Here is a 22,198-nt window from a genome sequence, read left to right as displayed (position 1 = left end):
TGTATGTTATATGTTTGTATGTTTTTGTGTGTGCTGCTAATACAAGTATGTACGTATGTCATGTAAATTTATATGTACACTATACAATATAATATATTATTATTTTATTATTTATTATTTTTATTTATTATTATTATATATACACATATATATATATATTTATTTATGTGTGTGTGTTTGTGAGTGTTTGTGAGTGTATGCGTGTGCATGTATCAAATTATCTTTAAAATATTTTCAACATCTTAAAATTTAAGCCAAACTAAAATTATATGCTTAGTTCTTTTAGATTTGACATTTCAGATTGAAATATTTTTTTTACCTTATACATTTTCTTACCTTGTGCAAGTGCACCGTCTATAAATAAAGCTTTCCAGAAAAAAAAAAGAAAAAAAAAACATTAAATAACTTAGGCTTTCAAAATCCGGTATTGTCGCAGTAAGACAGACGTAAGTACGAGACACGTGATGATGTTAAGACACGCAGATTAGAGTAACAAACAAACAAAATTATAATTAATACATGATGATGATATTGTAGTAAGTATGAGAATTCAAAATTTTGTGTTATTACGATGTACGATGATACCCTAATAAGAATGAAAATACCTAGATGTCGCAATAAGAATGAGTGTATATAGAGATAATGTTTTTACAATGTGTTATTGAAATAATTAATTAGAGGTATAAAAATAAAATATCATTATTATTACGATTGTTATTGTGTTGTTGTTGTTGTTATTATTATTATTATTATTTAAAATTTGATTGATAACGTCAAAATAATAAGAATGATTGAACCCCAATTGAACAATTTAAACCAGTGACGAGCATTCTAGATTAAATAGGATTTTATAATTATTTCATTATTGATATTTGGTATTTGGAGTTAGGATGGATATAAAAGGATGTTTTCATTATTATTATCATTATTATTATTATTATTATCATCATCATTATTATCATTATATCGTAACATGAAAAGAAATACCTTTGCAGGTCTCGTTATATTGTACCGTAATAAACATATAATATATATATATATATATATATATATATATATAGTTATAATATACAAATATATATATAGCATACAATATAACGAGACCAACAAATATATATATAGCATACAATATAACGAGACAACAATATAACGAGACCTCTGTTGGTCTCGTTATATTGTATCGTAATGGACATATCAAGGATGTGTTGCAATGATGAGGTGATGAAGATTCCGTAATGTGAATGAGACTACCTAAAAATCGTATCGGTATTTTTTTCGAAATCGTAATACTAAGCGTATTACAATGTCACAAAAATGTCAGAGTGATTGTGGTCATTAGTACTGGTAAGGTTGCTAATATTTGACATAAATAAAAATCTATATTTAAATAATTACATGATGATCATGAAAATTATTATTAAAATTTTAAAAGTATATACATTTGTTAATTTTATTATAGCTATAGATAATAATAAATATTATTATTATTAACGCCACGATTTGATGATTATCACAATATGATAATTGATATAATTAACATAACTAATTAACATTTATATCATTAGCATGATGAAGTTAAGACAATTAAGGAAGAGATGTTGGCGACGTGGTGCACATCGATGATGACAATGAAAAAAGTTTCATTGTGAATAGTAATAATGATGATAACATGATGATCAGACTACAGAGATGATGATGATGATGACGACGATGGTGACGAAATAATTTCCTACGGCGATTTCGATAACGTGGACTTTGTTTGTTTAATTGAATGCTTGCCTGATGAACGACATGTCTGCTTTGTGAACGCCATGTTTGCATGGTGAACGCCATGTTCGAATATTCACAAATGAATGAGTTGATGGACAGATGAGCGAAAAATGACAGAATGATAGATGACGGATTGAAGGTTGATTTTAAAATAATGGATAAGGCGCTATGTGTTTGCTGGCACGTTTTGTATGTGAGTACAGGTTTAGAATTATGCAAACATGTGTGCATGTGGAGCTATTGTGTGTGTGTTTATGTTATTGTTTGTGTCTGTGTGTGTTTATGTGTGTGTTTGTGTCTGTGTGTGCGCATGTGCTGTGTGTGTGTGTGATTTTGCAGTCAATTAATACAAATATGTATATATTTTTATTTATACAAATGTTGTATATAATTATACGTGTGTCAGTTCACAATACGAGTGAGCGTTTGTTTATGTATATAGTTGTATATGAATGAATATATCACGTACGTCCGATCGTATCATATGTAAATGAATGTGTATGTATATTTGAAACACACGTTTGTCTTCTGTGGTATTTTAATGTTTATGTCATGTGTGCGAATACGCTTAAAATTGCAGGTATGTGCGTGTGAATTAGTGTGTATGTGTGTGTGTGTGTGATTATTTGTATTTGTATGTTGATGAAGTTGCAAACATGTGCATGAACGAATGAACGAATAAAAGCAAGTGCGTCGTAGGTTTCTTTGTGATGCACGTAAGTTAGTATTGGTGTTTATGCTTATGTTAATGATGTTATTGTGTTTGTAGGAGAGATTTCTAGACATGCTAATAAGTCTACAGATCCACTGCTTGTTAGAAAAGATTTGTTTAAACAATAAACACATTCAAATCCAGAAAGATATGATCTCACTTTAAAATTCAAAAGAGGTTGCTGTTGGTAGAACTAGAACGTTTTAAAATGAAACTCAATATGCTGTTTATCGTTTTGTAATCCGATGAAATTTTAAAAGCTAAAAACGTTTACATAAAAACAGTAAATAAATTTATTCATCAACAACTTAAATGGAGCTCTCAACTCTCGAATGATTTGAAGTTGACTGGTGGAACGAACCATGTTAGAAAAGTCAGAGAATCAAGTAATGTTTCGTTGGAACATGCTTTTCAAACTTATTAAACATATAGGAATGCCTTCTGAATTCTGATTTCAACGCATATAAGTTAATATAAAATAAATTTAGTAAACCAGTCAGCCAAATAATATTATGAAAAAACATAAAAACTAGTTTAGATGCATCTGATCTGCAGAAATGAATTCTAAAAAAATGAAAATAAGCCTTTCCACGTTAAAAATTATTATTGCCGATGACAATGATAACGCTGATGTGATTTGATGAAGATAATATTGATGATAATACCGGTTTTAAAAATGATGATGGTCATGGTAATAATAACAAGGAAAATATTTAAAAAGGTAGCTGAATCAAATATTAACAACAACTTGACAAAAACGAATCAGTTTCAACTATATCGTCAAACATACTCTTCTCAAGATAACGATTGGCTATAAATAATCTGATATAATTTGGCTACTATAAATTTATTATTCAAGATATATTTACACAAATTAAACGAATGATCTATTTCCATTTCTACGTTGTTACTCACACACACGCACAACACACACAACACAACACACACGCACACATTTGCGTAACAACCATTGTGTATGTTGTACTGAATGATAACATCCAATCAATAGACACTCTAAAAACTATAACCATAAAAAATTATACTAATCAATAAAATTGGATAATGATAATAATAATATTAATAATGATAATGATGATGATGAAATAGAAATTTTTTTCGTATCAGATGATGTTAGTAAATGATAATGAGATGAACATCTCGAAGCAGATGTCTAAGTACAGATGATGATGTCATCATCTTAATCAACATTTTAACCATAATCATCATCGTCATCATCATTATCATCTGTATCATCATCACCATTTTCATTATTATTGTTATTATTATTGTTATTATTATTATTATTATTATTATTACATATGCTCTTTCAAGAGAGTTGGCAGTTTTCATAATCATCTTAGTCATTATCCTTTCTTCACCTTAAATTCATTGCTATCCTTATCCAATTTTCGCCACAGTCATCATCATCATCAGTCTCATCACTAATCATTTTTCTTCCTTCTCCTCCTCATCATCAACAAAATCATTATCAACATCATCACAAAAGCTCATTATTTCCAACAGAATAACCTCCTATATAATAAAAATTTTTGAAAAAATCGACCAACACAAATTTCAGAAAATGATTTCGTTATAACAACAGCATAAGGCCTTTGATCCGAATGTTAAATTAACTACATTGGAAAAATTTAGTCACTAACCAGAAATTTACGTCACATTAACTACATTGGAAAAACGGAAAATAGGAAAGTGGTAATCATAAATTGTTACAGTCTATTCATGCCTTCGACTATAAATACAATAAACTAAATAATACTACATACCATAAATATACCCCATACACGTAAGAAAGCTTAAACCTCAGATACATGCAAAACAGAATCATCGTAACCCTCGTAACGTTGCACGCACATGCACAACGTACCCAACAACCTCACTCTAGCAAACATAACCATGGTAAATTTCCGCAGTTTGTTTGTTTTGTTTTTGTATTCACCAGTTACAGCTGATTATTTGCTTTCACTTTCACACATACACACATAAATATATAATACATGCATACATACATACACATACACACACATGCTTATACATACCTAAGTACATACAATCATACAGACATCACATATGTACACCACACATACACAATAAATGAAAAAAATGTGTGAGAAAAATATAATAAACAATGCACATACACACACACGCACTCCCACAAACAAAACACATACACACTCACACACACTCATTCACAAATACAAACACACACACACACGTACATGCACACACCACACACTGACACATGCAAACACGCATACCCACGCTCACACATACAAACAAGCACACACACACACATACATACACACTCACACATACAAACAAAACACATACACACTCATTCAAAAATACACACACACACACACATACATACACACTCACACATACAAACACACACACACATATACACACACTCACACATACAAAACACGAACTCAGTCGCACATACAAACACGCATACATGCAAACAAACTCGCGTTCTAGAGCAAAAATGAAGAATACAACAGTATGCAGATCTTATGCGTTAAAAAACTGATCGATCGTTCTTACTGTTTACGTTGCTGTTGAGATGCAATAACTGGTAGTAATGTAATAACTAAGATTTATTTCTAATGCAAATATAATAATAATATTTTATTATTACATAACTATTACTATCATTTTATTATTTTATTTTATTTCCATATTCTTATAAATACTATATGCACCTATATTCAAGTCGAAGCATATTTAATAGTTATCCAACATCTAGCAAGGCCTGATACTGGATTATTAAAACTGTGAAATGGGCCAGATAATATGGAGTGAAATTATGAAGTAAAATGTAGATGGATAGCGCATTACATTACCTTACATCGTTCTTCTCTTATAACACCTAGAAATTATTATAATGAATGAGTAACTTATTTGTGGCTCATAAGACAGCAACACGAAATATGCTACAAATATCCAAAAACATTTTTAATGATAACGCGATGCCTATATTAATGTTTATAGATTGGATTATTAATTTTATACGCTTTCATCACTGCTTGATTGTGTATGAGTGTGTGTGTGAGCGTGCGTGCGTGAATGTGTGTATATGTGTGTTGTGTGTACGTGTGAGTATGTTGTTTCGTTTTTATTATAGACAAATATCTATTTTTTATTACATACTTGTAGATATGGGCTCATAGACAGTGTCTGCGTTCATTACTGCTTTATGTAGTTTAATACAGGTAAATGGTATAATACACATGGCACAACACGAACACGATCCTTTGTAATATAGCATAGTAAAATATATTATAAAATATAACTGCGTTCATTACTGCTTTATGTAGTTTAATACAGGTAAATGGTATAATACACATGGCACAACACGAACACGATCCTTTGTAATATAGCATAGTAAAATATATTATAAAATATAACTTAAACAATTTTAAAAAAGATTTATTTGTTTAGTGCCAAACGCTTTTCTTTTTTAATATAATTCTATCTTTAGAATTTTCAGGGGTATAATGCATTGTTTGGGATAGGTGGGGATTGCATAGCATTCTAAAACTTAACCAGTAAACTATTACACAATGCCGCCCATAAGTTTAGTCTAATAACCAATCTAGCGTAGTTTGGTTGAATTATTTTAAACTATTTATCTCATAAAAAGCCAAATTGACAATTTTACAATTCAACATTACATGAAACAATTGAATTGTTGCAGAAATTTTTTGCGAGTCATTTATTTACAGCTGACGGTCAATTAAAAATTATTATTAGTGTCTCCGAAAACCACTAGACATATCTAGGATTGAGTTAACGACTTTTTGTCTCATTCTTATTGAGAATTATGAAATAATTAACTATTCTCTACTCAACTCTACAATGCGATGAATTTCTCATCATTGTCTACTTGATTGTTTATATTATAAACACTATCGTCATCATCGTCGTCGTCGTCATCACCATCATCATCGTCATCAACATGATGAAATTACATTTCAATTTTATGTTTTCAAAATTGAAACCGGCATTTATTTCATTTGTTCCTCATCCAGGCACCCAACCAATCCATATCATTTGCATAAATATTTTCGCAAAGTATCATCTTGTGATCTTATCGATTATATCGCAGTTTTAATATTGACAATGTCGGATTTTAGGTAGGGCGAACAGTGCTATTGCCCCGGCACCTCCACAAAAATTTATTGGTAGGAAGAAACTTAGAAGCAGAGGAATCGTCGGTAATGAAAACACGTAAAAGTGTAAACTTAACGATGTTGAAGTTTGTAAAACTAAGTATTCACTTAGTAAGTAACAAACAAGGAATCAAAAAAGTAGAGTAAAAGGACAGTATATATATGTATATATATATATATATATATATATATATGTATATATATATATATAATCAACATATATATATATATATATAATCAACATACATATGATACACTATATGTGTAATACTATATGTGTGTAATACTATATATAAGTGTGTGAATGAGTGTCTGCGTGCGTGATTGTGTGTGTGTGTGTGCGGTGTATCACGCTGCGATCAGTTTCAATACAAGTGGTGTTGCTATGGTGTTTGTTGACAATCACGAAAAAACCACGTGATGCTACACGTGACCACGAAATAGGAAAGCTCTATTTGTTGGCAGACAACTAGTTATTATTATATGTACATTATACATAAGTATATATTTTTAGTATTAACCTTTTGTGAGACTTGAGATAACTAAAATACTATAATAGTACTATTACGAAACAAGAGCTGGTCTGGTTGGATTGTTGCGAAAACTGTCAAAAACACAAATTATAAATAAGTTAAATAGAGATCATTGAGAAATGAGCGATTTTCCGGTATTGTTTACAAACAATTATGTAAAACATCGATATATAAACTGATGATATCAACATTGATATATAATTATTTTTGTTAATACTTTTTTGTTCAATTGTTTTTTTCAAAAAGAAATGATCATGGTTTTTTGAAAATCATTAATCATAATTTATTTGATAAATAAGTTACTACACTTTCCTCACTGGTGTTACTGTTGAAACTCTCAATGTTATTAACTAGTACACCTAGTAGAGTGAAGAAATCTTTAACAAAAGCTCTCTTATCATCAAAAACTTCAAATCATTTCACACTTATGCAACTTATCATGGCAACTTATGTGTCAATAGCCGGAAAATATCGTGTTGATAATCTCGGCTCTTAAATTCTTTGCATTTTAAAAATTTGATTAATCCTGATATCTGCATTATATTGATAAATTTCATTTTATTCTTTTTAACGATGCCACGTGTTATTTCAAGTAAAGACTTCTGTTATGTTTATTTTCCGTTGATTTAGGATGACTTGAGTTGCATTTGTACTAAGGTTGTTAAATTTTATTTCTACACCTAATCAGCTAACGAAATAGCTACATCTGAAAATACTTTTAATGTTGATCGTGACCGTGACTTAATACTTTATAATTACGCTATATTAAAACCGTTAAACAATAGAATTAAAATACGTAAAACGAGATTGTTAATGGCTCCATTGCTCTAGCATCTGCTATCATATGCAATGTGTATGATGCGTGGTTTGCACGCGTATTCTTAAACGCTGTGTGTGTTTGTCGTTGAAACCTCTGAAGCAAACGCAAAAGAGACAGTGGCGGATTTAGGTTTTGAAGCGCGGGGGGGCGGCGTAATATTTACAGGGGCGATTTTTTGAAATCATAACGGGTGACACATTTATTGGAATAAAAATGAATTAAGTTTTTTTATTGCTTTTTTTCTAAATAAAAACCTATATTAAGAAATAATTAATTAAAACAAAAGTCAGTTCAAATAAATGGTTTTCTTCTAGATTTCATTGTAGCAAAACGATTTATGGTTGAATCAAAATCAATATTTTCAGCAAGTTGTCGTTCAATTGCAATTAATGATAACCCAGATAATCTCTCATTGGTCATCGTTGATCTTAAATAATTGTTTATAATTTTTAATTTACTAAAACTTCTTTCGGCTGTAGAAGATGTTACTGGCAGTGTCAAGAATATTTTATACAAAATGGAAAGATTAGGAAGAGCTGGAGCCATTTGTTTACTAATAAGAAAAGGTAACATTTCATGGATTTTAAGATCTTCAGGTAGTGATGAACGTATAGATTCATAAACATTTTTCAAAGTTTCATATTCTAAAACAGCTTCATTGTGGTTAATATCATTATCATACATTGCACACAATGTTGAAAAAGTTGTGTTATCTGCCAAGAATTGGGATGGATCAAGACAATGGAAATTTGTAACTATCTCACAAAAATCATGAAAACGTTCTTCCAATTGCATTAAAAGTGTGTCTAAAGTTGCAAAGTATATTTCATTTTTGAACCGTTTGGCTGGATCATCTATCCTCTCATCTTTACTGAGTTCACCAGGCATTCGTTTTTTTGGATACCCGTCGTTCTTTAAAATCTGTTTCTATCTGTATATCAGAATCTGATGAAAACTCTTTCTTTATGTATGAACTGACAAAAAAGTTCAAACTGTTGAATGCTTCATCAGTCCTCATTTCAACAAATTTGTTTTTAGTAATATCAATCAAATTCTTTGCAATTGCTACATCAATGTTATTACTTTGCAAATAATTAGACAAAAAGTTAATGTTATTCAACACTTTTTGTAAACAAAACATCAGAAAAACAAAAGTCAACAAACTAAAAAGTCCAACAGCTTCTGCTCGGACACTTCCTGTATAACCTTTTTCTCCATAATTAATATCTTCTAGAGTTTCCAAAATAGCAGAAAATGATTCCACATTCTTTTTTTACAGATAAATAAAGGGGCGCCAATTTTAGCAAAAGACCGCGCGGGGGGGCGACTTGCCCCCCGGGCTTATGGTAGATCCGCTACTGAAAAGAGAGAGAGAAACCTTTAACCTTTTTTAACCTTTATATATACTAGAAATAAAAACAGAATCGACGTAACACATTTGCTACATTTGAACTCCTAACCTTATTTAAATTTTTAAATAATTTTTGAAAATCGTTCAAACTTCACGAGCTTGAACAATGCAATTTTTAATATACGCATCCTGATACCACATGGCAAAAGTCATAAACCTCAAAAAAATGTTATATCACTTTTTAAAGTATGCTATTATTTACTTATTTAACAAGGAGAAAAACGCGCATTACCTACGGTCAACGGACGAAGTTTGTTTAAGCAAAGTAAATTAAGCTTGCTTATTAAAATTGATGATTCCATTCCTGAAGAACTGGTCCCAATAAGAGGTTGGTCCGATTAACCAGCTTCTAGTGTATAATGAATGTGTGGCCTCAACGTCACTCTTGCTTATTAGTAAGCTCGGAACAATAGGGTAATTCCAGTGGTATTTTACACTGGCATTGATATTGCCCTTTCGTATTCTCCCATTACAAACTTTACTGAAAGTAAGAGCGGCGTTGACGTCACGCATAAACTGATGCAAAGAATCTATGTATGTATATGGTATCAATCAATCAATCAATCAATGATCCTCCTTTGTATATCAGGGGAGCGTCGAGGCCGATGTACATCTAAGCATGCTTTTTACATTTCGTTTTTTCTTTTTTTTTCCAAAAACCTTTTCTATCTTTGGCCAGTTTTATTGAATTCAGAATACCAACACCAGTCCATTCAGTAATGTCATTTCTTTGCAGGTCCTACCAACTTTCTTCTTCCAATCTCTTTTCATCATAAGTACCATCTTAACCAATCTGTCTTCCCTCTTTCTACAATTGTATCCAAAAAATTGCAATTTTCTTTTTCTGACTTTGTCATATACACTTTTCTGTCTTCCAAGTTGATTTCTGATGGTTTCGTTCTTTACTTTCTGCCTCCAAGTGATTCCCAAAAAATTTCGGTAACACTTCATCTCAAATGCTTCCAATCTGTCTTTGTCTTTTTTTTTATTGTCCATGTCTCATATGCATAGAGCAAGCTCGGGAAAACGCAAGATTCTATCATTCGCAACTTTGTTTTTCTAGATATATTTCCACTTTTCCATATTTCCTACAATAATGCGAACATTCCATGGGCTATTGCTATCCTTCTGTCAATTTCTTTTGCGCAGTTGTTGTCACAGGTTATAAGACTTCCAAGATACATATGCATATGGTATATGGTCTTAAAATATTGGCACCACTGCACTCTACGGGTAATGTATGACGTTAACTCAAGAGAGGTAACATTCTAAACCTTGAAGTAGCTCTTTGAAACTATTTTTCAATTTCACGCAGATATCATTTTTCTTTGTTCTTGTTGTTCTCTGCAAACAAGGTAGGTATTGAATAGTTAATTCTTAAAATATTTTATATGCTGTTTATAATTTATTAAATGCTTATAATAAATAAACCGTTATAATAAATGTTTACAACATAAAATATTTAAGTTATTAATCGTGTCTGTAACGTATTAAAAATATATTTGAAGAAATCCCTATTTTCGCTCAGCTTCTGTTTTTTAACCTAACTAACCTTCTGGTTTGTTTACTAACAAACAAAAGAGAAAAGACATCATTATCACTGATTTTTGAAAGTTTATTTAAAATATATTAATTAAATATAATAATGCTATTTTGTATCTGGAACTGTCATTTCAGACCTCACGGTGAGATGTGATCAGTACAGTTGGAGAAAGAACTACAATGGCAATGCAACACAAGTTGTTGTTGACGGTGCTCCTGACCAGCAGAGCCAACAAGTTCAAGCATCTACTAACAACCACACAAACGCAGAAATTAAATTTTTGCATCCGATGTACCACCAAATGCCTCATCCATCTCAACTATGAAGTCTCCCAACCATTATACAACAAGAACTGCTTCCAAAAAAAATGGAAGAGGTTTTACAGCCGATATGCTAGGGGGTTGACGTCATATAAAACTAACATGGAACCTCCATGGAGGGTCTGCTTCTTTGGGACAGATGAGTTTGCCCTGGAACATCTTAAAAAATTACATGAGAACCAGTTTAGTTTATCATTATAATGCCTTTGGTTATGTTATGTACATCTATCTATATTCTATATGATGAGTGATAATCATTATTTCATTTTGTTCTTAATTGGTAAACACAGTGTGTACATTATACTATTACAAACATAGATAGACACATCAACATGTTAAGCTTATAGGTACTAAAATAGCTCTATACATTAATTTTTTGGTGATTTAATTATTAAAATGTTTGTATTTGTAAAAAATTATTATTTAGTTAGGGTTCACTAATTTTTAATTTTTGAAATCCAATAATTTATTCAGTTTTCCATTAATATTTCTTTCAGAGTTGCTGGTGATGTTAAATTAGTTAAAAGTTTGGATGTAGTCATTCCAAAATCTGGGAAGGTAGCCATTTCAAAGCATCTTCTTTAGTTCTTTATTTATTAACAGTTTCATCATTACGTACGATTTACTTGCTTTTTTCATTTTTTGAACTAATGTTAAACATTTCTATCGCCAATATTATTTATTTAAATTTCAATTGACCAGTGTATAGTAGGTGATTATGCCGAAAGATGGAACATCAGGTGCATGCAGTGGCCCATCCCGTCGATGGTTGGAACGTACGACGTCGGTATTGTTGTGTCGTTTGGTCACCTGATACCCAGGAGCGTCATTGACTCATTTCCATTGTAGGCATTTTTCGTTTGTGAATGTTTGTTTTTTGTTTGTTTGTTTGTTTGCTTGCTTCTGTTTGTTTGTTTGCTTGCTTTTGTTTGTTTGTTTATTTGCTTTTGTTTGCTTGTTATTGTTTGTTTATTTTTGATTGTTAATGTTTGTTTGTTTGTTTGCGTTTTTGTGAATGTTAGTATGTTTAGTAAATTTGTTTGCTTTTTGCTTGTTCGCTTGCTTGCTCGTCTGTTTGTTTGTTGATGATTGATTGTAAACATTAAATATTACTAAACGTATGTATTTATTTTTTAGTATTTCTTTAATGAATGATTCGAGTGATTCGGGTGAAAATGAAATGTTAAATATATATATATATATTTTAGTTTGCATGATGATGTATTCATTAACTTTCCTTAAGACTAAGAAGATTATTTTGAAGGTACAATGATGATTATGTGAAGACATTGATGGTGACAAGTGTAGTAATATATGCCAATAAATTATAATGATGCAATAAAGATATGACCTACCTAGGATGATGTGATGATGAAAGTGATGCAAATGTGACAATGATAAATTTTTTTCAAAGATGAGTAATAAGTTAGTATGAAAATGTAACGACAAAAAAACGCTAATTTTGACAACAGTAATTTCATTGATGATAGGAATGAATAAAAATGATAATGATAACGTAATGATATTGACGATGATTGATGATGATGATGATGAAGGTGTCGATGATGAAATATGATGATGATGATGATGAAAATTTTCCAAAAAACAACTTCAGTGGAATTCTGAATATCCACCCATCCATCCTTCCCCGATGGCGAGGGGCATCTCCAATTATCCACACCATCCTCAATGGTGATCGGGAAACAGGTATCTCCGTGATGGAGATTCGACCGATACAGTTTGGCATTGTTTTTTTTTTATTGCAGTTAATTATAATTTTAAGTTATAATAATATTTTAGCATGAGTATCTCTTCTTCTTCTGCAGTTTTATGGCAGTTTTAGTTTATTTTGTAACTTTTTTTCTTTTTTTTTGTTTTACAACACCTTGCACATGTAATAGTTTTTCAAGATTTCATCCTTCATCATTCATTGGTTTATTGTTAACGACTGAATAATTTAACAAAAACTCAAAAACTAACATGACACCAACATTTTATTGGCCCACTGATGCAGCTTTGATGTCGGACCCCTACTTCTGCAGTCTCGCTTCGTCATTCCAGATGACTGCAGCACATTTCAATTGAGAGATTACCTATCAGTGGAGGGATCACACATGGTTTGTTAGGATTTCTGGAGACTTCTTATTGCTATGTTCATTTTTTTATTATCCCTTAATGAAAATCAGACTCCGATATAGTTTTTATACGACATACAAAACATGATGAAATTGATAAGTGTGATAAAAATACATACATCATGAATATAAAACAATGCGTGTACTTTTAGCTTAATAATTTACATTTATACGATATTTACAGTTACCAGAAAATAATTTTTGTGTTTTATTTTATTCACCTAGGCATAGTTTGTGTTTATTTATTTGTATTTCAAGTTAATATTATTATTATTTTCTTTTCTCTTAAGATGATGCATGCATTGCGAGATCTTCCAAGATTGGAGAAGATGGAGTATGAACAAAATGAATCTGGCGTCACTTACGGTTTGGTTTTTGTTTATTTCTTTCCTAATTCATTTATGGCTGTTGGTGCTGCACTGTTGTTTTTTATTTATAACTCCAGTTAAAAGTTAGTTGGTTAAATCATTATATTGTACGACTCTTCTGTTTGAATATGAACAACATGTTCATCACGCCACAGTCCTCAAACACACTCTCCACAACCTTCGTCATCATTACAATTATTACCATAATCATTATCTTAATCGTCTTCATCATCATAACCATCTTAATCATCATCATCATCATAATCTCCCAGCCCACAAACTGAGCCCGGTGAATGCACGAATAAATTGGGAGGAGCAAAGTTTGACTGACATCGACAGACAGTACAGAGCACTCAATGAAATTGTATGTCCATATTTATTATTTTTGGTTTTCCTGTCATCTTTATTATTAAATCAATTCACTCATAAACAACTGTAATATTCGTGAATTCAGCAATTCATATGTGAATTCAGCAATTCATATAACGAAGATGAAAGAGCTCGCTCTTGTTCATGTTAATGCATTTTACTTTCAAAGATTCTTCATTGAATTTACTTCTTATCTTCTCATTATTCTTAATCATTGTTACTGTTCGTTTCTCTGTTAATCTTTTTAAGCCTTCTAAGTTGATAATTTTTCCTCATAACTCACTCCCTACAATAGATTTTTCTAATTATAATATTGTCATCATCGTCGTTGTCATCTTCTTTATCATCATAATTTTCGATTTTATCATTATTATTGTTAGTTTTTCAATATATGTACATATTTTATTAAAGTTGGTGTCAAGGTGTAAGTTTTTTTAATATGACAAACGAATTTATGATGATAGTAATAATTCACGGTATTTTTTTAACGAATCTCTACCCAGTATCAATTAAGAAGTATGTGGAACAAGCAGAAAGTTAAACTACTGGATATGGTTCCTTGTGTTGAGATGAGGGGTTTGCAAAGATTTTTTTTGTCAAACTTTCAAAAGTTTATTTTTTCTTAACTTTCAAATGTTTAATTTGATGTTTGTTCTTTGTGGCATTTGTCTATTTAGATTTGTTATTTTGTTTTAAAGTCTATTTTAATATTTATGTTATTTTATGTTCAGTTAACATATTTTATGTTGAAAATTTACATAATTAAGAATAGATTGAACAATTTGGAATGCTCTAAATTCAATCAGTCAAAAAAGGATTAAAATAATGCAAAATACCTTGCCCATCTAATCATTCATCCATCCATTCGTTCATTCATTAATCCATCCATGCAGATCCATCCATATTGGATTCATTAGAGGAGACCTTCCCAGAGGATGAGATGACATTGAGGCCAGGCAGTGCACACTACCTCAAGTCACACGACATCCTCTGCATTCGTTGCAGGGTCAGTTGACAAGCTATAGCTATGATTAACTTTTGGCTTTTATAACTATTTTTATTTATTTTTATTTATCCTTTAATAATGGTATTATCCTTAATTTGATAATTGAAATGATTCTATACAGCCATTTATATTTCACATTTGACTTGCATCAAGCTTACTATTGTTTTTCTCTGTGATTGTATTACTTTGGCAGCAAATATTTGATGATCATTCAAACGTTTTATGGTTGCAGTTGCAAACTTGTTATTGAAATTAGTCATAAGTCATATTTAACTGCTATTGTCTATGATAAATTGACTAATATGTTTGACAGAGCAAAAATATAATTATAATTAAATTTACACGGGCAGAAATATTATATTTAATATTTTTATAATTATTTATATTTTTACAATTACATTTAATATTTTTACAATTATATTTTCATAATTATTGACGCCAGGATGCCTGGGTGGGATTCGGTGGCATCATATTAAAGAAGCCCCTCTCGGCCAAAAGCTTCTACAACGGTTACCTATCCAAGTACCACCTCAGGTCCATGACGTTTGACAGCATGGAGAACGCCTTGGATAAGTACACATTCAGGACGACCGTTTCAAAGAGTTCTCTAAAAACAAGGGCTTGGGTTTGATCAGTTTAGTGGTGAGGTATTTTATGCCAGATGAAATATCTTATAGTGAAAGTAACTGTTGACGCACAAAATATTTTTCTCGTTACTGTTTCTCAGTTGTCGATAACGTTGAATCAAATTTTTTAGTAAAGATGCTCTAGCAGCTTATGTTAGATGCTCTTATATGAACGGTTTGCTATTGTAAATTATTGTAAATATTTCGTTTATTATTTATGTATCTGAATTATTTCTCCGAATTGTTACTGCATATACATGTTCTTTAAAGAACATTTGTTGAATAAACACTAAAACCATTGATCAAATAAAAGATTGTGTCCAACCAAAAATTGACTATTGAATAAGTTATTAATTATAAAAAATAAGAAAAAGCTCATTAACACAAATTACATCCAATGTAAATGTAAATAGATAAATGTAAATTTAATTATAATTTAACTATACTCTTGCTCCGTCAAATAGGTCGGTAAATTTAATTTTTTTTATCTCAATTAAAACGGCATCATAATTTGGTGGTGATGATGAAGACACATTGACATAGAAATATTAAATTCTATGGGACGATTTTATGATTCAGCACTTGACATCAAAAATCTTCATCCTAGTTTGCATGGAAAGGTCAGTACAATAAATGCCACCATTTTTCCTGTTCGTGAATAAATTAGATAGAGAACCCGTCACCTATGCCTGGAATTTCTTTCAACCTAGGCATACTTTTGCACATGGGACATTTTTGGTTTCTTATCTTGGAACATCTTGCCCAGATGACCATGTTGGATCGATTTCCCCTCGTTATGGGATGGGCTCCGTGTATCAAGGAACCTCTGTGGACTATTGCAGAACCTTTCACGTGTGCTAGCGATATGTACCTCAATGCTGTTTCACCAACCTTCAATTCAAAATACACCTCGCCATTTTCAAAATTTGATAATGCAATGTCAATTTCCTCGTTATTTTTATTTTTTGTTGCTGCTGTTGTAACGTTTCCATCCAATGAGATGTTGAAAGTGATTTCAGAATTGTCATAATGAGGAGCTAGATCAACATCCTCTCCTACTTTATAATTTACAATGAATGCCTTTTGACTATCTAGGCTATAATACTTATGGTGCTTAACAGAATTAGTGACTTCATCCTTTGATTCTTGTTCATCAATGGAGTTTTTGTCAGGTATTTTCAAATAGTCAAAAAACAATCTGGATGAAACAGGATCAAGATAACTCTCTCGAAGTGGATTGATGAGATTTTCATAGAAGCCTACTTCATCCAACAGTATCTACATTTTTTACAAATTGGTGTAATTAACAAACGTAATTAATCAACTCAAGTTATAAGACACCAGATAAGATGCTTACCATCAGATTTTAAAAAAAACTAAAAACTCAGTGACTTAAAATCACTAAAAAACATTCAATTAAAAGCTTACCTGAAACTGCTAATTATAAACATAAAAAATAGGTTCTAATAAATTATTTAATTCAATTTTTGTAAGAAAACTCAGTTCTCAAAACATACCCCATAGTGATTCATAGAATTGGGTCTTCCCTTGGGCATGTCAGAAAGTTTAAAGTTCTCTAGTTCATTTAACAAATCAGTGCAGAATTCTTGAGTGAATACTGGAATCCTGTACATGTCTTTAGTTCCTAGGCAGCAAAAAACTTATCCTAAATTTCATGATTTAAATTGTTAACATTCTTATATTATGGAAAGTGTTATTTCTCTTGTAGCATCATGTATCTAACCTCTGATGACTTCCACAGACTTGAAAACATCTTCATTTGATGCAGTAGGATCCTTACATAAAGACACTAGCTTCAGGAATTTTTTATCCAAATATGATTCCTGTGAATATAAGTAAATTTTAGAGTTTCAAGTTTTTAGAATCAAACTCACTTAAAATTAATTTAAACCTTAAATGTGTAGACATGAATGAGTTTTGGGACGTATTTGTCAAGAATCATTTGTTTGCGTTCCTGAGATGAGCAAAACACTTTCAACCTTCTATTTTTCTCAGTATCTAACTTGGTCGTTAAAAAAAAAATTTGAAAACAGTGTAGTGAAATTTAACTAGTTCTTTATGATTATTTTAAGAAAATGCCATTAGCTATTTGTGATGTTGAGAACCACTGAAACTTGCATAGCAGTTTAGCAACCCTAGTAATTTTTAAATAGCACAAATTAAGTTAACAGTAGCATACAATAAAATAGCATTACCATACAAAACATCTCAAAAAATGTAATAAAAATGTGATGGAAAACAAATACAGCTAAGAAATATTCAATTAAAGAGCATACAATACAAACCTCATTTAAAATTTGTTTTATCTCTTCTTCTGTCAAGTTTAAGGAGAGTTTCTGAAAAGATTTATTAATTATTGTATTGCGTTGTTTGTTTGATACATATTTGAATAATAAAGCAAAATAAAAGAATCAGAGTATTTATTCATGGGTCATGGATGTGAAATGCCAAAATTATTAATAAAGAAAGTACTTAAAACAACAAGAGAATATATAAATATACAATACAATAAACAGTAAAATTGATAAAAAACGAACACGACTTCATTTTGTTTTATAACTTACAGAAAGTGTGACTTCTCTCAAATGAACTTCATCCAGATATGTAATGTGGTAACTCTGGCCTTTAATTTCGATGTAGTAATTATTTGTCAAATAGCACTGACAAACTAAATTGTTCCTCAAAGTAGACATCTTGACTTGGTGTTCATAATTCAAGCCTTTTTTAAATCTTGTCACTACCCAGCATCAGTTCAATCAATCTGTCTTCTATACAATTTTACTACGTATTTTAATTAAATTATACAGATCTAGTATTTACATTACATCACAACATTGTATCACACGTGAATAACCGTAGTGGGGTGGTTTTAAGCAGAAAAAACTAGTTCCTAAACATTAATTTGGAATGGTTTGACAAAATGATGTGATGTTTTATTCTTTGAAGTTAAATTTATAACAATTGTTCAAATCAAATTGATGGTTGAATATCGTTAGCAGATATTGGAATTCAAGTAAAATTTTTTAAAAAAGAACGCGCCCACATAATGAAAATAAAACTTTAAAACGTGATTTAACATTTCCAAGCAGGAGAAATTGTCTTAGTAATGTGGAATGCTGTGTAATTTTTAAAAATTAAATCTTGTCCCAGCCGAATATTTAATTTTTAAATAAAAAAATATTGTTGTGATCGTAATGTTCTCGCAATGTCATAACAGTTGTCTCCATCTACCTGACTAGTGTCTTGCTCTCCTGTCTTTCTGTGTTCGTTTTGCTTTCGCTACTAAAAAAAAAGAAAAAAGGTAATTCTTTGTAACTGTTAAACGTAAGTAGTGTTGTTGGCTCATTCGTTCATTAACCAAGTCAATCAAAGAATTCGTCACAACATGGAGACAAGGTTGGACCAGTACCAAGCTTTGACAGTCGTTGAATTCCACATGATGGACAAGCGAAAATATTTTTCGTTGGGGGCCGTCAGTGGAATAGCAATTCGAGCTTTAGTGTATCCTTTCAGTTTGATCAAAACACGTCTTCAAGTTCAAAGGCATCATTCCTCGTATAACAGTCTTTTTGACGCATTTCGTAAAATAGTAAAGATGGAAGGTTTCAAAGGTTTGTACAGAGGCTTCTTAATTAGCAACTTCACCATCGTTTCGCAAATTTCGTACATCGGGGCCTATGAAGCTGCTCGTAACTATCTTGTCAATAACACAGTTTACTTCCAGGACCAAAAAATCCGATCGTTTATAGCAGGAGGGTTTGCATCTCTAGTCGGTCAGACTGCAGTTTTGCCCATTGATATCGTAACGCAGCATTTGCAGGTCATCAACCTCAGACGAATACCTTCTTCCGAAATTCCTCTCTTACCGAAATCAAAAATTGACCAGACTCGAGCAATCGTAAAGTATTTGTACAAGCAAAATGGTGTGAGGGCTTTCTACAAAGGATATTTTACATCCTTGGCTACTTATGCTCCTAGCAGTGCACTGTGGTGGTTCTTCTATGATATTTATTGCAGTTAGTTGTATCAATCTTTATTTTATTTTATAAGTTTTTGGTTTGGAAGTTTATTATTTACTCATTACTGGCATTGTTATCAGTTATTTTGTCTTTCATTTTATTTAGTACAGTACAATCTTTAAAAGTATTGGAAAAATAAAGTAATTCACTCAATGTAACAGCTGAACTGGACCTACAGTTTCCCACATGGGTACCCAGGTTGACTTTGCAGTGCTTGGCTGCTCCACTAGGGGGTGCCACAACAACCATCATCATGACCCCAATGGATGCCATCCGAGCCAGGATTCAGGTTGGTCTTATTTCTTTCTTTCATGGTAGTAATTATTTTTATCACAGAGTTAAAATATCATGCAATTGATTTTGACATGTGTTTTGCATTATAAATTATAACCATGTCAAGACGTTAATCATTGATGTTGAAATACATGTTAGCACATAACAGAACTAATTATATATGTTTTACAGAACTGGTTATAAAATTTTAATTAGGTTGAAAACAAGAAATTTATTGAAACAACAAAAAACTTGTGGGCCGAAGAAAGGTTTGGAATTCTAACAAAAGGCCTGTCAGCTCGCATGGTCCAATCCATTCTGTTCTCATTTCTAACCATTCTCAGTTATGAATCCATAAAAAGGTGGAGCCTGCTGGAAGAGTACAAGGCATTAGTCAGGTGGTGAACTTCCTTCAGATCATTTGGTCCTCCTGTGAACACTGCTATCTTGTTTATAGGAAATGTGAACAATAATAACTTATTGCCTGTAGATCAAAGTTATTTTGTACAGTGTTACCAATGTTTGTTTTTTTTTAATGTTTTAGGTTGATTTATTTAGGCTTATTGAAGTTAGTCTTTATGTGAAATAAGTAAATGTGCAGTGCATCAAATGAGGCAAATTGAAAGTTTGTGGTTTGATAGCATCAGAAAAAAAGAAGAAGAAAAGGAGATTTGGTTTAGGCATACAAAATCATAACTATGAATAAGAATTTTGAATCGGTAAAATTTTTTCTGCTAAAGTTTAACAGAAAAACAAGGGGGCTTAAATAAAAGTTATTCAAAAAAGGCTCAGGAACGATAAAGGAAAAATTTCCAGCTAGCTGTAGAGTTGTCAATGAGTGGAACAAACTGGGAGATGATATAATATGTGCAGACACAACAAATAATTTCAAAGCACACTTGGCTAGAGTAGGATATTAAGATCTCTGAATGGTCCTGTCACAGACTCAGTCTTCTTGGATCGCTAAAAATCTTTTTTATGTTATGTTGTGTAAATGTTATTTATTAAACCTGAAAAATGTACATATTCACGTACTCATTGAACTGTCTACATTTATCTGCCAGCATCATTATCTTTCCATAACTTAATTAAGTAGCTCAATGTATCATCCAGCCAACTTTATCCACCACCGTACATCAACTGATGGAAATATTTGTGGTAGTTTGAGGTACAGAAACAGTCCTTGTGAAGTTTCTGTGCAGAAATTAAAAGCTGGCATCGTCGTTTCGTTTCTATTTGTTGACTTTTGAATTTAGCTTTTTGGTTACTTTTTGTAGAATTTATGAATCTTTTCAACAAAAAGTTCGCTATCACTTGTTGTTCAGACCTTGAAATAGATCTGATGATGATGATGACGGTAGTGATGTTAACAAATCGTTTGCAAATCATTGCATAGTAATTAACGTCGCCATTAGGATTATATAGATTTGTATAGAACTGTATGCATTTTTAAATGTATCATTCGTCTCCTTTTTTATATTTTGCGTCCGTTTTTTATTAACTATTTATTGTTTTTGATGTGTTTATGATTTTTTTATTTATAACAATATTGTCATTATTATTATTATTATTATAATTATTATTGTACTCTGCTCACCAATCATTTTATATGTAATCAATCAGTTCATTATCCCTGGAAAACCTAGAAGTAAGCTAAACTTTTTTCCAGTTATTCATCATTTGTATCAATATTATCATAACTCACCATAATTCGTCATCTTACGTATTCGTGCACTCACTTTGTATGCACTGCACATTAAGTAGGTACATAATAATACTTTGAATAAACGAACGAATGACTGAATGACAAACCTTAATATTAATATGGTTTAAATCGTCGTGATAGGAAATTCTTTTTGTATAATTTTATTTAATTAGATTTTTGTTGTAATTGTTTCTTCTCTTTCTTTTTTTATTAAAAACCGATAATTACAACAATCATTCGGGCCGTATTATTCAAATGATTTACGATCTTCCTTTCGAAAATTACCGAAATGATTGTGAAATAAAAACAGTCGTTTTATAATCTTACTTCCTTCGCCCTGTCGTTTCAATCTTCATCTAACTTGTAATTTGATG

The 22,198-nt window shown here is 31.1% G+C and overlaps 3 protein-coding genes across 3 annotated transcripts; 2 read left to right on the top strand and 1 right to left on the bottom strand.

Annotated features, from left to right (window-relative positions):
- Window positions 1–11,404: 11,404 nt before the first annotated feature.
- HELRODRAFT_68612 (hypothetical protein) lies at window positions 11,405–15,811 on the top strand (the record flags this gene model as incomplete). Its single annotated transcript, XM_009028934.1, has 10 exons — window positions 11,405–11,484; window positions 11,800–11,860; window positions 12,005–12,147; window positions 12,918–13,040; window positions 13,317–13,419; window positions 13,728–13,803; window positions 14,078–14,169; window positions 14,678–14,735; window positions 15,068–15,180; window positions 15,623–15,811. The coding sequence occupies 10 exons, from the start codon at window positions 11,405–11,407 to the stop codon at window positions 15,809–15,811; spliced, it is 1,038 nt and encodes a 345-aa protein (XP_009027182.1).
- A 658-nt stretch (window positions 15,812–16,469) lies between these two features.
- On the bottom strand, window positions 16,470–18,520 carry HELRODRAFT_164480 (hypothetical protein; the record flags this gene model as incomplete). Its single annotated transcript, XM_009029413.1, has 6 exons — window positions 16,470–17,084; window positions 17,324–17,451; window positions 17,551–17,650; window positions 17,719–17,829; window positions 18,113–18,163; window positions 18,392–18,520. 6 exons carry the CDS (start codon window positions 18,518–18,520, stop codon window positions 16,470–16,472), a joined length of 1,134 nt encoding a protein of 377 aa, XP_009027661.1.
- A 722-nt stretch (window positions 18,521–19,242) lies between these two features.
- Window positions 19,243–20,986, top strand: HELRODRAFT_95765 (hypothetical protein). Its single transcript, XM_009029412.1, has 3 exons — window positions 19,243–19,843; window positions 20,008–20,135; window positions 20,336–20,986. The coding sequence occupies exons 1-3, from the start codon at window positions 19,264–19,266 to the stop codon at window positions 20,522–20,524; spliced, it is 897 nt and encodes a 298-aa protein (XP_009027660.1). The 5' UTR covers window positions 19,243–19,263; the 3' UTR covers window positions 20,525–20,986.
- The last annotated feature ends 1,212 nt before the right edge of the window (window positions 20,987–22,198 follow it).

This window comes from Helobdella robusta, assembly GCF_000326865.2.
Source record: "Helobdella robusta unplaced genomic scaffold HELROscaffold_6, whole genome shotgun sequence".
Lineage (NCBI taxonomy): Eukaryota > Metazoa > Annelida > Clitellata > Rhynchobdellida > Glossiphoniidae > Helobdella > Helobdella robusta.
Note: the sequence above shows the minus strand (reverse complement) of the source record. Positions and strands in the feature narration are given on the sequence as shown.

Bases quoted from the DNA above. Each gene is read 5' to 3' on its own strand.
- HELRODRAFT_95765 (XM_009029412.1), top strand. From the start codon at position 19,264: ATGATGGACAAGCGAAAATATTTTTCGTTGGGGGCCGTCAGTGGAATA. The intron at 19,844-20,007 runs GTTAGTTGTATC...TCAATGTAACAG, and splicing joins CTTCTATGATATTTATTGCA to CTGAACTGGACCTACAGTTT. The intron at 20,136-20,335 runs GTTGGTCTTATT...AATTTTAATTAG, and splicing joins CCATCCGAGCCAGGATTCAG to GTTGAAAACAAGAAATTTAT.